Consider the following 19,014-nt stretch of genomic DNA (forward strand, 5'->3'; position numbering starts at 1 on the left):
AAGTGTTTACCCAACATGCCTTTTGCAAAGGCTACTGAGAGATGTACACAACAAAATAAATGAGAAAACAAATTTAAAAAATTGAGAGTCATGAAAGTTATGAAATGTAGTGCATCCAGAACAGAGGAGTGAAAATGGTCATTTTTAAAAATGTTAACATGGAGATTTCAGACAAAATAGTTGTGAAACACTATCAAAAAAGCATAGGCTTAGATCGGACTAGGAAGGCAAAGAGCTTCAAGAAAAAAAAACAAAGTTGAAAAGGGATTTTATGGGCTTTACCATGTATAAAATTGTTTGAGAGGATTTCACAGTCTTATCAGAAAGCGTGGAATGACTGAGAAATGCAAATTAAAGTAAGTTAATTTTGTGTGCAAGGTAAATTTTGCTGGTATTGTAACATATGCCCCACATAAACTTTTGCTTTTTGCAATCATCACTGAATAATACTGAAATGGATGCCATTTTAAAAAATACTGTGTGCTGGAACCAGAGCCTAGCAGATTCATCATCAAAGAGACCAGGGAAACATCATCCCACAACTGATGGGAACATCCTGCAACAGATTGGGAACAGCCAAACATTAGGAGGAGCTCAGGGAGTCATGTAAAGCAGGGAGAAGAAGGATTGGGGAGGAGCTGAAGGGTCAGGGACACCACTAGAACATGGCCCACAGAATCAACTAACCAGGACTTGCAGGTTCTGGGCAGAAATTAGAGCCTGTAGGGGTCTGACCTAGGTCCCTTGCATCTGTATTATTGCTGAGTAGCTTCATGCTTTTGTAGGAATCCTAACAGTAGGAGTGGGGCCTGTCTCTGATTCTTTGGCCTGGTTGTGGGGTCCTTTTCCTCCTACTGGGTTGCCTTGTCCTGCCTTTGATGCCATGGTATGTGCCTGGTCTTATTGTACCTGGTTGTGCTGTGGTTGGTTGATGTCATTTGGAGATTTAGTCTTTTCTGATGGGAGGAGGAGAGGGGTAGATTCAGGGGAGAGGGGAGATGAAGGGGAAAGACCAAGGGATGGGGAGGAAACTTCTGTCCAGATGTAATATATGAGAAAAGAATAACAAAAAGATAGAAAAAAAAACACTGATGGGTGAATGCGGTGGCCACTAAAAGTACTAAGAAAATCGGGAGTCCATAGCCATCCTCCTTGGCCACATGATAAATTTAAGGTATGCCTGAGATTCGTGAGACTGTCTACGAAAAAGAGAGAGGCAAAGAGTAAAACATACTTGTAAAAACATGTGGCACGACATTGAGAACTGGAAGAAGGATAAGAGCGTAAAATAGGCTAGCAGTCCTCTTCCACTCGAATAAAAAGGCAAGGAGTAGCTCACACTGAGAAATCAAGATAGACCAATACCAGTGTGGTAGAACAAAATAGGCATGGGAGACAGCTCTGAGGATAAGAGATCATACTGCTGTTTATGACAACCTGAGTTTGGGTTCAAGCACAGATGTCAGGTATCCAGTAACTCCTGCCCAAAGGCTCCAAATTCAGAACTCTGTGAGCTCTGTATTCACAAATTTATACCCACAAACACACAGATGCAGACAACATACAGACACATACATATACACATGAAGAGAGAGAGAGAGAGAGAGAGAGAGAGAGAGAGAGAGAGAGAGAGAGAGAGAGAGAAGAATCAAGACCTAAGCCTAAGGCACGTGATAGTGAATACTTCTGAAGGGGAAGATTAAAATATAAGGACAGATTTTTTTTTTTTTGGTGGTGTAAGCATTTCAGTATTTCCTGACTTTGAAATCTATGTGCACTTATCTCTTTGATAGTTTATTTGCTTAGTTTTATCTTATATTTTACCTTTTAAATAAGAAATAATTTAAAGCAAGAAATAAACTAAGTGTATTTGAAATCTTTGATGTAGGTAATGAAGCCTATGTAGAGAAATCTCAATTCCATTGAAAAGTATTAGCAAAAGAGTTTTAAGGGTGTATCTACTTCATTTAGGTGTATGTGTGTCAGCCTTCATGAGTAAATGTGTGTCACATGCCTGCAGGAGCCCACAGAGACCGAAAGAAGGGGTCATATTCCATGGGAAAAGAAATCCAGGTTCTCTGCAAGGGTAACAAATGCTCTTATCTACTGAACCTTCACTCCAGACTCTGTATCCCTGCTTTTTAATCAATCATATTATTTTACGTATGAGCTTTCTCTAATACATTTGCTCATCCCAGAACTCACTTGCTCACTCATTTATTTATTTTCTTTCTCTATTCCTAGAATGTAAGCCTCATTCAGACAGGAATAAATGTTTAACATGGATTCTACAGACAAAACAGAAGCTTCATCAGCAGTGTTTTCAAGTTCTGGTCTTGTGAATGCTCTCTCCATACCTAATTTCAAGCTACCACAATGATGTGACTAAACACTGAAGTGGTAGCAGATGTGGCGATTTGGCTTTGGTGATTGGCTCAGCCATACCACTGAGAGAAACTTTTCCCATCCTTGTTCCCTGTTTCCTCTCTCTGCACTTAATCACAGTGCTTAGCACGTGGTGACTCAATCAACAGCAGTTTACCTGTTGATTGAAAGAGAATAAACAACAAAAGCAAAGCACAGAGCCCAGCTGATACCCTCCCGCAGAGAACAACACAATGAATAAAAAAAAAAAAAAAAAAAAAAGCAAGAGCTGGTGCTTTGAGAAAATCAATAAGATAAATAAATCCTTAGCCAAACTAACTAGAGGGCGCAGAGACAGTATCCAAATGAACAAAATCAGAAATGGTTGGGGGACTTTGGGGAGGGGGGAAATCAGGAAAGAGTTTACCATTGGAAATGTAAATGAAGATGATAATCAATAAATAAAATTAAAAATAAAGGAAAACATAACAACAGAACCTAAGGAAATTCAAAAGATTATCAGAAACTACTACAAAAGCCAAAACTCTACAAAACTGGAAAATCTAGATAAAACAGATGAATTTTTTTTAGACAGATAGCATGTACCAAAGTTAAATCAAGATCAGTTAAACTATCTAAACAGTCCCATAACCCATAGGGAAGTGGAAATAATCAAAAACCTCCCAACCAAAAAAAAAAAAAAAAAAAAAAAAAAGCCCAGGACTAGGATAGCCAAAACAATTCTTAACAATCCCTGACCTCAAGCTATACTACAGAGCAATAGTGATTGATTAAAAAAAAAACCTTCAAGGTATTAGTACAGAAACAGGCAGGTCAATGGAATAAAATAGAAGACCCAGAAATGAACCCACACAACCAAGGACACTTGATCTTTGACAAAGGAGCTAAAATCATCCAGTAGGGGAAAAAAAAAGACAGCATTTTCATCAAATGGTGCTGGTTCATGCAGAAGAATGCAAATGTATCCATTCTTATCTCCTTGTACAAAGCTCAAGTCCGAGGACCTCCACATGAAACCAGACACACCGAAAGTAATAGAAAGGAAACTGGGGAAGAATCTTAAACACACAGGCACAGGGGAAAATTTCCAGAACAGAATACCAATGGCCCATGCTCTAAGAAGTAGACAACGGGGACCTCATGAAACTGAAAGGCTTCTGTAAGGCAAAGGACACTGTCAATAGGACAAATTGGCAACCTACAGATTGGGAAAAAATCTTTACTAACCCTACATCTGACAGAGGACTAACATCCAAAATATATAAACAACCCAAGAAGGTAACCTCCAAAATAACAAATAACCCAATGAAAAATGGGATACAGACCTACACAGAGAATTCACAACAGAAGAATCTCAAATGGCCAAGAACCATCTCATGGGGGGGGGGGACACCAAAGCATGACACTATCACTGATGCTATGATGTGCTTACAGACAGGAGCCTAGTATGACTGTCCTCTGAGAGTCACTACCAGCAGCTGACTGAGACAGAAGTAGATTTCCAACCATTGGACTGAAGTCAGGGACCCCTATGGTTGAATTAGGGGAAGGATTGGCGAAGCTGAGGAGGAGGGTGACTCCATAGGAAGACCAGCAGTCTCAATTAACTCAGACCCCCAGGGAGCAGAGCTCCCAGGGTCTGAGCCACCAACCAGGAGCATACATGGTTCAATCCTAGGCCCCTGACACTTATACAGCAGAGGTCTACCTGGTCTGGCCTCAGTGGGAGAAGATGTGCTTAATCCTGGAGAGACTTGAGACCCCAAGGAAGGGGGAGGCCCGTTGGAGGGGGAGTACCCTCTTGGAGACAAGGAGGAGGAGGAATGGGATGAGGAATTGTGGGAGGGGGAACAAGTGGTGGGCAATGATAAAAATGTAATAAATAAAATAATTTAAAAAACATAAGCACAGAGATAGACTAACAATGAATGCATGCAATTATTTAGTCTGAAAAAAAAAAACTCACTTAAAATTCCCAAAGCCAAATAACGTCAAGGCTAGAAATATTGAAAGAACTGTCAGTAATCAGAAAATCTCAAGAGAATGAGAAGCCGTATAAATTCATTGTTCTTTGTGACTAAAAAAGGTTTCATTATGTAACTATACAACAATTTCTTTATGCATTCATCTGTTGATGGACACCTGATATATAAAATCATGTATTTACAGATTTTGTGAGAGTAGAAGTGAAGCTATCTAGGGGTGGGGTAACAAAAACAATGAATGGGAGGGGTAAGAAAGAAAAATACAGAGGATTGCTCAAAGCAATCATATACGTGCATGTAAAGAACTTTATGCAAACTGATCAAACAAAAGTTTTACATTAAATTTTAAAAAAGTAAAAGTTTTTCAAATTCGAGACAAAGAAAATACTGATAGCTGAAGTCAGACTGTAAGTTGGTACTGGTTCACCATCAATCAACAATGACATGCTGGCCTCAACGGGGAAAACATACGAAAGAAGATAAGAGTGAGCCAAGCATCCAGCTATTCAGTGTATACATGCTACTTTGTTTAATCACCACAGGAATCCCAGGAGATGGGCCTCCCCAGTTTACAGATGGGGAAACTGGGAGGCATCAACTCCAAACAACTTTCCCAAGAGAGTAAGAATGAGATCTGGCTTTGATGTTTTTTATTTTTGCTTGCTTTTAACTGAGACTTTAAAACACAAAATTATACGTGCCCATGGAACACCATGGGATGTTTTTATACGTGTTTACCTCTATAATGTCTTAATCATTGTAACAGTCATCAGATAACTAGCACATATAAGATATCATTCAATAGTGAAAATACTTTTTAAAAATCTCTTCTACCTTTTGAAAAACATGCTGCAATATCTTATCTATAGTCACCCTATTACGCGACTTCTTCCTTCTATCTAGCTGTAACTAAGTCTTCATTGATCAACCTTCCCCAGCGAGCTGGGATTTAGAGCTAAGTTTGCTTAGCTTCTCATTATATTCTCTTCCTGCTATACCAGCTGCCTTCAGAAGTACCTTTTGAAAAGAGTTATTTTAAATGGGAGTTTTGCTTATAAGAGACATGAGGCTAATTACCTAACCTCCTATCATTCTTTACATTCTTTAGTTATACAGTTTAGCCTAGGTACCTGAAAAGTGGGAGTAGAAATGCATCCAAGAAGGCTTTTTTTGAAAATAAGCTCTGTATTCTTTGTTGTAGCTCTCTATTTCCTTGTCTAAAGCAGAATGCAGGCTGCCTAGCAACCAAGCTAATGGTGTCTCCTTTTTTTTTGCCTGAATTATCTTATGTTTTGTACAAGCTCAAAGGGATTGAATCAAATATCTAGAGTGCAAGGTCTGAGTTTTTATATCAATATATGTGTTCATACATATGCATAGCACACGCACACATTCTCTCTCTCTCTCTCTCTCTCTCTCTCTCTCTCTCTCTCTCTCCTTCCTTCAATCCAATAATCATAGGGGAAAAGATGAGTTTTCAGACTATTTATATGATGCTGTATCATTGGCTTAAAGTGCACAAAAATTAACAACCTGAATATTTGTGAATTCCTATAACACAAAATGTCTAATCTGACCAACAGTTCTTAATCTGAGAGAGTCCTGTAATTCCTGACTACACTGAACAGGTGTTTTCAGGTGTGTGTGTGTGTGTGTGTGTGTGTGTGTGTGTGTGTGTGTGTGTGTGTGTGTGCTGTGTGTCTGTGTCTCCTAAAAGAGACTTCTAATAGACTTATCAGGAGTCAGTGATGCAGGACTACTCCAGTATTATCAGTATTTTTGTGAGTCAGTTTTCTTAAAAGAAAAACAATTTGAGAAATCTTTTCTATCAAGGCAGGAAATCATGTACAATCCTAAATTTGATCTGAGTCACTTATTCATAGAAAAACAACCAACTAGTCAAATAAAAGCTGGAATGAAAGCATGCCATTCCCTTCTTCTTCGCTAGCTGAATTTCAGCTTAGTTCACACTCTGCTGGCAACTATAGACTAAATCACAGTGGTCTCATTCCTCTCCCCAGATTATCGATCCAGGCATTGGTAAGAGACACAATTGTGACAAAGAAGGTATTGGAGAAAGTCGACATGGGTAATTTCTGAGGATATTTTCCCAATCTTGAACAAAGATACAAGAAAGGAACATTCCTGTATTGCATTTCTGAATATCCATACCTGTGTACAATGACTGGAAATGTGAAAGTCATTTGGGGACCATAAGGAGAGCCAGTTCATGAGTGAAAACAAAAACCTACCAGCAAGACATGGCTTAAAAAATTTAACAGTAGTGGGGGGCTAGAAAAGGGGAAATCATTTGAAATGTAAATAAAAAATTATATCCAATAAAAAAAATTAAAAAAAAGTTTAACAGTGAAATAAAAAGAAAAAAGAAGTGTAACAGTGAAAACAAGCTGGTTCATGCATGTCATTACAGGCTTGCTGAGGTGACCACCACCAGAGCTCTCTGTTTGACAATTTGCAAAAATAATAATTTAGTACAATGTATGTGGGGCCCTCTGTAATTTATGGTGAGAATCAATAGAACTAATATTAGTAAATTCTCATACTTTGAAATATATCCACATGCCATTCTAGCTACTTTAAAAAAATGCTTACTATCTGCATATAACTTCTAATCTATAGAAACTACCATATGATCTGGGAATGGGTACACACAGGCAGGAAGGAGGGTAGGAAGGAAAGAAGAGACACAGGGAATGTGGAAGAGAGGGAAGGAGGAATGGCAGAAAGGAGTAGGAGAGGAAGGGAGAGGAAGCTCCCATGTTTATTTATCCAAGGTAAGCAGCTTTTTGCCTTCCTATCTTCCCCTCATTCTTCTGAGTGTTATTTCTGTCTTTTTAAAATATTTTTTAAAGATCTATTTATTATATCATATGTAAGTACACTGTAGTTGTCTTCAGACACACCAGAAGAGGGCGTCAGATCTCTTTACAGATGGTTATGAGCCACCATATGGGTGCTGGAATTTGAACTCATGACCTTCAGAAGAGCAGTCAGTGTTTTTACCCACTGAACCATCTCTCCAGTCCCCATTTATTTTGCTCTCCACCCACTTCTCTGCTTTCTTCCCCTTCCACTCCTTTTTATTCTTCCAGTCCTTAAGTGACATGAACCGTCATACACAAACACACATGCACACCCCTAAATGTATCCTGCTCAGTTTGTATAGTGTTGTTTGTATGTATGTTTACAGGGAGGGCCATTTGCCCCTAGACAATGGATCAGTGTGCTTACTGGAGAATCCCATCTCTCCTGCTCCCAGGTTTCCTCAATTGCCTGCAGTTATAGCCCACTGTCTTGTCTTGTTAGTGAATTGGTTCCAAACTTGGGTGACAAGAAAGAACCTCCATTTTATTAGCTCCCCTTGAACAGCCCCAGCATATGCTAAAATACACTTTTCTTTTCTTCTTTCTAGTTACCAGAGAGAATAGAAAGCCAGCAGAATTGGGGAAAAGGTTGGCAACTATTCATCTGACAGGTAATTCTCAGAATATTTGGTAAAGGTAAAAAAGCCATTTATTTTCCCCCTTTCCTAATGTTCTCAGCTTATGACACAACTTGTGTGTCTGCACTTACTTGGTGTGAGTCAAGCTTCTCAGGAATTTCTCCACTGGCTGCTGCTTCTGCAAAGGCTTCATAGAAGGTCTTTTCATGGGACTCCACTGTAATAGTCAACACCGCATCATAGGCTTCCCGGAGCTTTGGATTGTTCTTCAGGACCTGGTAAGGGCTGTGCTTATAAGGTAAACTGTAGAGCAGTACATCATAGGGAACAAAGACGTAAGTCCCATCTGTCATTTTCAGATCATGAGCCAATTCCAAGAAGTGTGTCTGAGTCTGTCCCCCAATCAAGGCTGAATGCATACACATGATGATTACTGAAAGCAGGGTGGAGAGGGAGGAGGGCAAGGGGTTATGGTAGTAAAACATAGAATCAGAAACCAAACAGGAGAAAGAAAGAAATGTGTTATAACCAAACATTTAGAAATTATTTCTTTCCTGTCCCCACCAGATGAGCAAGATACTGAGGTCCTAGGTCAATCTGAGTTATATGTGGGAACTCTCTAAGTTGTGTATAGAATCAAGAATAACATGTCTTATAAGCTGCAGAGCTTAATCCTAAACAGGAATAATAGTATAAGTTGGGGACAGCAGACACAAAGGCCTTGAGGTTGAGCGGTCTATTAAGTTTATATCATGATAGCAGTCAGTATTAACTGTGTGCTTCTGGGTGAATGACTTGTCCTCCCTGTGCCTCTAGATGTTAAGAATTCATAAAGAGGTAGTCATAGTTCAAGGAGAAAATGCATAAGATGTGCCTGGTCCATAGCACTAGATGGATAGTAGCTGCTCTTGTGGAAGAAGAATAGATTGGGAGAGAGGCCCATAGCCACTTTTGCTTTCTTGCTGTCCACTCATTCCAAATGTGTACTCCAGCATATTTTGACTAATGTTACCTGCTCTTACCAAAGCCATTATAGACAATGAGTGGCACTAACATATACTCATCTATAAATGCTCCTAAAATTGTGAATGATATGTTCAACTTTTTCAGTCTTACTTCCCTATAATTGGCATTACTTTGCACTCAATTTAATTCTTCCTAGAGTTATGAAACTATGTTGTTTGGCAAGGCTATGCTAGAATAGACTGGATTAGAGTGGGCCACGGTTGAAGAATGGCAGCTAGATCATGAGACTGAAAGTCTTATATCCAATTTTGTCCTTGGCATGCTAAATGAGTTTAGTTTAAGCCCATTTGTGCTTCAGTGCCCACATCTTTAAAATGCAGATCCCAATGCATTTCACAGGTACATTGAGTAGTTTAATTAGATAACGCCTGGCAAGAATTCTGAGCCCCTTGAAGAAAAGCAAAAGTCCTATCACTCCTGATAAATATTAATTATACATGCTTCTATGGAACCTTTAATCTCAGGAACTAAGTGTACTTAACTACATTCAATGACTCGTCTTTGGCATTTCCACATTGCTTCATGTGTTTTCAAAAGCTTTCTTTACACTTTTTAAATACTCCTGGAAATTTTTGCTTTGGAACTAGAGCCACCACCTCTCAATTTTTAATGCATCCAGTAACTTATAAGATGGATTTTAAGCACACACACATACACACACACACACACACACACACACAAATACACATGCAACCCAGCCAAATTTGAGTTCTTAAATGACCGTTAGTTCCTACAAAACAGAGACCTTAAGAGGATCTACATATATTTGGATGCTCAGACCTTCCTTTGAATTCTCTAAAGATAGATTTTTGGAGCTATGTCTTGAGCCACACAAAGAATTCTGCTTCAGTTGTTGATAATCACACACTGTAGAAAGAGGGAAAATGTGGTACCAGAATGGTTTGGCAATGCAAGAGTTGGGCTTGAGAAAAGAAATTAAAACTAACATCACCCTCTCTGTTTGACTACATCATCAAACATGAATTCATTTGACCTAATCGGTCAAATCACAGGTCTGTCGGATGGGGTTGGGAGTGGGGAAGATATAAACTAAATGATGTGCTTTAGTTAGCTGTCTAGTTCATCCGTATTCTTGGCAAAAATGTCAGCTGGCATTTCTCCTGCAAAGGCAGTGATAAACTGACTTGATCAAGGTTACCAAACACAGTTCCATTTAATTTCCTTAAGGGATATTGAAATAAGTGCACAGAAAACATCAAATAGAACAAAGGATGTTGTGTTGGTTAAGATACAAATATTTCAGTGCATGCAGAGGGAGCTATTATGGTGTGCCATCCAGACACACACTTCAGAACTGACACTCATTCCCCCTAGCTGCTGAGAATGTTAGCATGTGAGAGCTAATGCCTCACAAATAATTAACCTGAGCTGAAGAGAGCCACCTCTCACAAGGTCACGTGCCTTTAGCAGTGAACTGAAGCTGCCTGGGGTGGACTTACACTGAATCTGTGGTTACATTTTCAGGACATCTGTAAGCCAGTAAACAACATGTTATTAGCTTGAAATTGGCCATGGTGATGGTGATTTACTCTATGGAAATCAGCAAACTACAAATCAGGGCTTTCTCACTCCTGAGAAAATGCTTGCTAAAACAATTATTAGCACATTGTACCCTTTCTTTGGGTCAGCCTACACAATGAGCAGTCTACACACAGTGAGAGAAAGCTGCAGACTCTTTATCTCAATTCTAGTTGTCTCAGTTCCAGAGTACCCCTTATGGATTGGACAAGGCCTTTTTTATTCTGTTCTTTCTGCCTAATTCTCTGACTTTCTCTCCCTCATGAGTGTTATACTTGAAAACAATCACCAATAAAATCCCTGCACTAAAAGTTACATCTAGCACCAGTTTGAAGTTACAACTATACCCTAAACTGGCCTGTACCATGATACCCACAGTCTTTCTTGCTCTAATTTCTGTATGATAGCATCTTCTATGAAACTGTAGACTTCCTAGGGTCAGAGACTGTGTCCTGGTTACTTTTTATCCTGATACACATGAACACACACACACACACAAACACACACATACACACACACTAAACATTGTTTAGATGGATTTCTGCATGCTAGAAAATTCCTAGGAAGAAAGCATTTGCATTCCTGTATTTTTAAATGTTTCATGAGATATATAAGAGATGTGGGCACATTCATACTATTAGTAAAGCAGAACTCTATTAGGAAGCTATACTCTTACACGAGTAGATACTAGCAACCTTATATGTAATGCTGAGTGCCATTTTCTTACCCCTCAATCTGAATCTCTTGTTTTTTCTCCTTGGCACATATGGGTGACTTTTTTTTTTAAATGGTACAAATTTCCAAAACTAGAAAGACAACTTAAAAGTAGCCCAAGCTTTCCCTCTCATTTTTAGATTAAAAAGAAATGGAAACATTGAAATGGAATGATCTCTGGCCTCTATTTTTGCAAGGCAAGAACTTGCCATTGGACACAATTAAAGTAGAAAGCCTAAATACTGAATTCAAACAACAGCATCTTAATTTAATAGATTGCTTTGTGCACAGGGATTTATGGATGCATCTGTTCTATGAGATGGTTTTTACTAAATAGCTTTTATTATCTCAAAATTACATTCATTAAAATGGGATTTGACCTCTAAGTTGTTGTCAGGAAAGGATTAGTATACAGAAAACTTAAATCCTAGACAAGGTTTAGGTCAACAGGTGGTCACCAAATAATATTAATTTCTAAGTTTCCATCTTGATTATTAACATTCAAGACATTTTATAGCCAAAACAAGGACCAGAAAATACATCCTCTGGAGATCATATCTTACAGGGATGAGTCAAGCACTTTCTCTGGTATATGCACAGTCCAGTTGAGCTGCACAGCAGCCATGTCTTCAGTCTGCAGGGCTCCCTGTAATAAGCTCTGTAGGATCCTCTCTCACCTCCAGTGTTACTAGAAAGGAATGTCATGAAAGCCTGAAAAAGGCCAGTTCCTGGGTTCCTCTACCCCTTTCTCTTTCTACATTGAAATTCTCTACCCACTATTTCCTTGAGATAGATGATTTATCTTCTTCAAAGGACAAAGCTTGTCAGACACTGTTCTGCATTCCTGTAATCCCAGCACTAGTAAGAAGTGGGCAGGTGGGCAGGAAGACCATGGTGAATATTACACTGCACAGCCAGCCTGGACTATAACAGCCAGAGACACAGGAATATGTTGTCTAAAAAAACCAAAAACAAACAAACAAACAAACAAAAGTATCCTTTTTGTCCCCCACCTGCATTCTTGACTTTTTGGGGCCATTTTCTTCCATGGACATTCATTCTAGCCTCTTTAAGTTTAATGATTTGTTAAGACAGACTAAAGGGAGGGAAGAGAAATAGATGGCATAGACATAGTGTTCATAAATGCAGGCAGTCTTCTTGCCAGTTATATTTATGTACATATTTACATTTATCTATAGCAAATTTTATATTAAAATCCCTATCGGGATTAACACCATTCACAATAGTATTACTAACAATAACCAATTAGTGTTGGAAACAGGGCTTGAAGCTTGCACACCTGGGAACACTTAAAATCATTTCATCAGTGGGCCTTTGAATTAAGAAAGAAAATCAGAAGGGCTGAATTATATATGATCCAGAGAGCACAGACTCTCCAGTGTGTGTGTTTTAAGAGCATATCTCAAGCAGAGATGAAGCAGTAAAGTCCTTTCATAGGCCAGTTATCACGGCCTATGTCCGTGAGCCAGCAGGACGAGCATCACTTAGGAACTTACTTGAAATGCATATTCTGGACCTCACCCCAGCCTCTCTGAATCATAGACTTTGGAGAAGAAACTCCAGGGAATTCTGATGCTCACTTAGATTTGAGAAGCACTACATCAGATAAATCTGAAGCCCTATCTCTTAGCTTTCTCCTTCACTAGCTTTATGATGTCAGGCAAGTTATTTAACCTTGCTGCCTCAGAGGTCTTAGCCATAAAATTGGGAAACAGTAATTGGCCTTATTTTAAAGGAACATTGAAAGAACTGAATGAAAAGTTCTTTCCAAATGCCTAGGATATAATAAACTCTCAATAAATATTAGGTATTATCAGTTATTCTTTCATGTGGAGGAATGTAATCGATGGGAGGAACCCAGTCAGGCCCTGGCTATAAGAAAAGAAAACTGTATCTCATTTGGGGAGAAGAGAAGGGCATTTTGACTAGCACAATGAAGCAATTCCAAATTGAAAGGGTTTAAAGGAAACTCCAATTGGTGGTCAACCTGGTAAGCTCAAGTTGAAAGGATTTCAAAATAAGAAGATAGGAGGAATTGAAATGGCCATTTGAAAAGACCTCTGAAGAGCTGGAGGTAAAGCCTCCTGCTGGCCTCTGTGGGAATGGGAAAAGGAACCCCTCCTGGGTGGACTCTACCCTCAGGTGCTTTGCCTTGGGGAGTGAATGCTCCTTTGTGTCAAGGGACAAAAACTTCCAGCAGGGTTCCTGGGTGCAGGAGCAGAGAGGGGATGGAACTGTGGCCCCCTTATCCACTCAGTTAGGTTCCCAGGTACTGGGCAAAACCTACATAATCCTATGCAGGATTTCGGACTGCAAATTGAGGGCTTCATCGTTGATCAATACCTCCACTTGACTTTGTGGGAAACAAAGATAATTGGCAATCACTTCCAAGATGTGAAAGAAATGGGTCACTGACCTTGGGAAGACTGAATCCCCCTACTCTGAGACTGCATTGATACTAATAATGCCTACACCTATCTACTTGCTTTTGTGAGCCTCACCGATATTGTAAACTTTGAAGATGAAAACAACTATCACCTGGAAAATATTGACAAATGAGTTGGTCAGTGTACACATACCTTGTAAACTGAATAGTGCTGCTTAAATGTAAGGAAGAATGAATTATGTTTGTTTTTATTGTCTCTGTGACCCAACATCTAATGAAGCCTCTATTGTTTCCCTCCCAAAAGTACTTAGCTTTATTATTATTACGCTATTGTTTAATTAACCATTACCAAACATGATTCCGATTTGTTTCTAGAAAGACACTCCCTCTAACGCCAATGAAGGGCCAATAATATGGCCTAACTGAAAACATTAAGTCATAAGAAACAGAAGTGGCGTATGGAGCTGTGGAAGAGCTCTCCTCTTCCTTCCATCCCTATTGCCCCAAGTTCCCACCACCTGCTACCACTGTCATATAGAAATGCCATCGGTGTTACCGTGACACAACCTTACACCTATTACCAGATCTCTTCCAAGGAATGGGTCCCTTCTCACTGTATTCAGAGCTACAAAGTGTTCTCCTATGAAAAGCTCCTTACTATTGAGTTCCTCTCTCGTCCTTCGAAGAACCTGGGTTACACTGTTGGGAGCTCGTGGCTTCATGGTATAACAAGACTTCTTGGCATTGATCCAAAGGCCTAATTTCTCAAACTCTCACTTCGCTTTTCCAATTCCTACTGCCATATGTCACTCACTGGTTGGCGTGGACTGAAATCTGAACACTTTATTTGTACCAGTTGATGGGACCCCCCCCCCACTCCTGTGCTAACTCTACACAGAACTGCATGACATTACACTCGTCTACAACCCAGCCTACAACCCAATTTCTGTATTTCCATACCTCATCATTTTGTGGTTCATTTACATTTACTGATAGAGAAATGGTATTCTGGAGAACAGAGATTTATCGTAACTGCCAACACTGTCTCTTTCAGAGTCCCCCTCCTCCACCTGCTTCTGCTATCCTTCTACAGGGGCTTCCATTGCTCCTTAACCCCACTCATTCTCAAAGTTCTCATTCCTTTAGTGGGCTGATGCATATCATCATCATCATCATCATCATCATCCAAAAAATACATTCTGACCAAAGAACGTCTTAGTAAGGCAAAGACGACTGGCCACTTTAAATGAGGAACACTTATTTGCATTCTGAAGAGCATAAAGGCAGCAGCTCTGAACTCTGTGCTTTAGAAGTAGCTGGGAAGCTCTTTAAAAGACCCTAGCTTGTTGGGGAGGGGGCACCATGGGCCAATTCAAGTCTCTACAGGTAGCTTCAATCATTTCTGAAAAGATGTCCAGGTAATTCTAGTGGTCAGCTAAAGCAAGAATAGTGAAAAAAAGATAGGCTTTCAATATAGGAAAATAAAGGCATAGTTGCTACCTCTCGTTCTTAAAGGAATTAGTGGTCCTAATTCCTCTCACTCTGATGACAAAAGAGGTCCAGAGCCTGGATTTTATTTAACATTTCATGATAGGGATCAAAATATTAGCTCAAATTACAGTATTTAGAATGAGTTAGATCTGAAACTTATAAGAAATATTGGTCTTCATGAATCTCTAACACAAAGTTCTGACACTAAATATGTTGTTTTATTTCTACCACAGCTTCTCTATGGAAATTATTTTATATTAAAAAAACAAAATAAAACTGTGCTCAACAGGTGCTAAGTTCTGTTACAAAATAATCAGAGCCATGCTGGTTGCCTAAGACTGAAGGTCTTAGAGACTGGAGCTTACAGATTATATAGGACTACTATACTCTGGAACTTAAACCTCTGGCTTTTATCTTCCCACAATGATAATAATGAAGGTGCAATAGTAGAGACACTTGAAATTTAACATGGATTCTGGTTATAATCCAGGCCTAAGATGGTCCTGTTTCTAGCAAGACCATTGTTCTGCTAACAAAATGACTGGGAGTAGGACTAATCCTAGAAGCCATCAGTTTGACAACTGATTCTGAACAAAAGTTGGTTCATACAGTGATGGAGCCGCTGCAGCTTGGCATGAGTATCATTCCTGTACATCACTGCCAAAGGGAGTACAGAGGACATTTATTGTCAAAAATCAAATAGAGAGGATAAAAAAGAAAACAATCCAAACCAAGTCTCAGAAATGTAGGGAGAAAAATCTGATTCTAGAGAACTAGGAAGGTTCCTTCCCCCAAATTAACTCAAATCCTGTTGGTAATTGAAGCTTCGGTGAGTCAAGTCCCCTGTGACACATTTTGCCTGCCTATTGCCTCTTCGAGCATCATTTCCCAGCATAAAGCTTCCCTTGAAATAAGAGGCATGTTAACACAAAGCATGCACAAATACTTCGCTGCGCTTTCATTCGCCACCTAAATGCCCTCCATTCCAATGAGCTGCATGCTGCCCGGGGAAGCATCTACTTTATTAGGAAGGAGAGAGAAGGACTGACGTCATGACAAAACGGTCCTGGGTACCCACGAAGGAACTACTAAAAGGGGGGTCAAAAGTACATCTCCAGTCCATGATTAAGAAAAGAAACATAAAACAACAAAAACAAAAATGAGACGAAACCATCAGAGGATATTGCTGTGGTTATCTGAAACCGTTGTGGTCCTCAAAACAAAGATGGGGTGTGCCTACAAGACTCTTGATGTCGTTTTTCTATACCAGGTGCTGCAATCAAATGCTGGCACACAAGGGCGTTTGACCATACAGTTCTTGATATCTCTATTAAGTCCCTAAGATGGGCTCTGTTGAAGCCACATTCTTGGGGTCTGATTATGGATGAAAGAAGGCATGTGAATAAAGAACGAGAGAATGATGTGTTAGCCTAGGGTATGGAGGCACAAAACCTTTCAGAGATCGTCATGCTTTCCACCAAAACCACATTTAAACCTTAGCCAGGAACAAGCACTCACTGCGAATTCTGTCTGCCTGGCGAATCTGCTGAAGTGCTTTCTGAATGCTTTGGCTGTCTTGTCCCGAGGTCAGGACGACCCCTACAGGTAGGCCGTGGCTCCGAAGAGCACTTGAGACTCGATTGGCTGTATGCACCCAAATGTCTTCATCTGAGGAAATGACCCCAGCATGAGCCCACTGGAAATACTTCATGACGGTTACAAGCACCCGGATAGGAGAAGGGAGTGTCCGAGAAAAGGTTGGGTAGCTATGTCTGTTATCTAATTCATGATTTACACAAGCCCAAGAGAAAATCCCTTTGTCCCAGCTGTTTCCCAGGAGTGAGGCTGCCTCACAGAACCCAGGGTTGGCAGGCCCAACAAATCCTGAGGCCATCTGCTGGTGGGAAATGAAACTGGCGAGGGCCTTTGAAGTCTGGCAGTCTTCGTTAAGAATCACATATTCGAAGGAGGAACTCCTGTCAAATGACTTGTCCCGGCTGATTCGTTCAATTGCTAAAGCAGCAGCAACCTCAGGCAGGGCCGTGGAGAAGAACGGATCGCATGTCCAGGGGCCTATGACCCCTATCTTGTAGGGGAGTGCTTGCCCCCGCCCCATGAGAGCCAACAGGGACAGGAGGCACAAGCATCTCAGGAACTTGGAGGAAGGAAGGCCATGCTGTCCTGACAGTCGTCTGGAAATGGCAAACCAGGACAGAAGGAGAGAAAAAGGCCAGGGTCGGAGGAACATAGCCTTGCTGCCTTCCAGCAAGCTAGTGATGAGATACTGGAGGATTATTCTGCCCTCTGGAGATGGACAGTGGTGTTTCCGAGTGCCTGTCAGAGGGAAATATGTGTTACAGTGTTTCTAAAGTTTCTGGAGGAAAAAAAAAGACATGGCTTTTGAAACAATGCAGTCACCCAAGGTGAAACGTTCTGTCTCCCACCCCAACCAAAACGTTTCCTCCTCTGGTCCTCCTTACCTCACAGTAGATGGCATCATCTCCATCCACTGTTCATTCACTTGCTTCAGTCAAAAACTGTAGAATTATGGAGGCTCCTCTTTTGCTACCTCTCCACATCCAATCCATTACCAAGTCCGGTGGATTCAACATTAATAAGAACTGTCCACCTCACAATTTGCACCAATTACAATGGGTAGCATGGGGGGGGGTGATTACAACATGGCCTGAATAATCATCAGAAGTATATTGGGTGTACTGTTAGTCACATGATGGTTTACAAAATGTCAATTTACCCCCATCTTGCCTTCCTAGAGGCAGACAGGTGAGAACAGATCATAGCAGTCAGAGAAATGCTATCTGAGGTGGCTCACACAAACTGGAACAACTAGGCAGAGGAAGTGAGCGGAAAGAAGAGAGCAGGGGCAAGGGGTATTTCTGGCTGCTTCTTGTTTGAGATCTCTTCACTCTGTGCTTATAGTACTTCCTGCTTTCAACCACAGGAAAGCAGAGGGCAAAAGAGTGGAAAGGGAAAGAAAGGGGAAACAGGAGAAAGGAGGAAAAGGGGTTAGAGGTTGTTCAAGCATGTGTTTTAAGAAAGAAAGAAAGAAAGAAAGAAAGAAAGAAAGAAAGAAAGAAAGAAAGAAAGAAAGAAAGAAAGAAAGAAAGAAAGGAAGGAAGGAAGGAAGGAAGGAAGGAAGGAAGGAAGAAAGAAAGAAAGAAAGAAAGAAAGAAAGAAAGAAAGAAAGAAAGAAAGAAAGAAAGAAAGAAAGAAAGAGAAAGAAAAGCAACATGGCCAAGTAACTGTGATTTCAAGGCAGGATGTGCTAGAAGGTTTTCAGGTGGCTTTGTTTTCTTTTTTTCTTACAATGTGTAAAATATGTGAAAATTTACAATGTGGAAATATGTGAATTTAGCTGAATGTAGTAGTGCATACCTTTAATCCCAGTACTAAAGAAGCAGAGGCAGGAGGATTTCTGAGAGTTCAAGAAAAGCCTGGGCTGTCAACAGAGAAAACCCTGTCTAAAAATAAAACAAAAAAAGTGTATATTAGATTCTAGAGTTTTAAACTATTTCTTATGCCTACCTGGATTTATGAAATCAGTGAAGGCAAAGGTCAGATCACTAAGATCTATATATCATGAGTTTTCAAGCTTCTGACATTGTATATGGCATTGTCATCTACAGAGTTCATGTGTGAGAAATGTGTGATCCTGTTACCCACCCTCCAGATCATGAAATAATCTTTATAACGTTTTAACATGTTTAAGATTTGTTTTAGTTGAGCCAACCTCATAGCTATCCCAGCTATGCATGTGTGATCATGGCTTGTAGGTCAGACAAGCCTGCTATCAGCAGTGTGGAGAAGGGCTGGAAGGCTGGCAAGAATTTGGAAACACCCATATAAGACTTAACAGGGGAACTGGAGAGATGGCTCAGTGGCGAGAGCATTGGTTGCTCTTCCAGAGGACCTGGGTTCAATTCCTAGCACCCACGTAACAACTCACAAATGTCTGTAACTCCAGTTTCAAGGGATCTGGCATC

General features: G+C 40.2%; 1 protein-coding gene across 1 annotated transcript in view; it reads right to left on the reverse strand.

Annotated features, from left to right (window-relative positions):
- Gucy2f (guanylate cyclase 2F, retinal) overlaps positions 1–17,258 on the reverse strand; it is a 101,925-nt gene extending 84,667 nt beyond the window's left edge. Inside the window, exons 1-2 of the mRNA XM_052171171.1 lie at positions 16,529–17,258; positions 7,965–8,266 (exon numbers count right to left, since the gene is read on the reverse strand). Coding sequence (XP_052027131.1) covers positions 7,965–8,266; positions 16,529–17,258 — 1,032 coding nt within the window. The remainder of the gene's footprint in view (positions 1–7,964; positions 8,267–16,528) is intronic.
- Positions 17,259–19,014: the final 1,756 nt, after the last annotated feature.

Source organism: Apodemus sylvaticus, chromosome X, assembly GCF_947179515.1.
Source record: "Apodemus sylvaticus chromosome X, mApoSyl1.1, whole genome shotgun sequence".
Lineage (NCBI taxonomy): Eukaryota > Metazoa > Chordata > Mammalia > Rodentia > Muridae > Apodemus > Apodemus sylvaticus.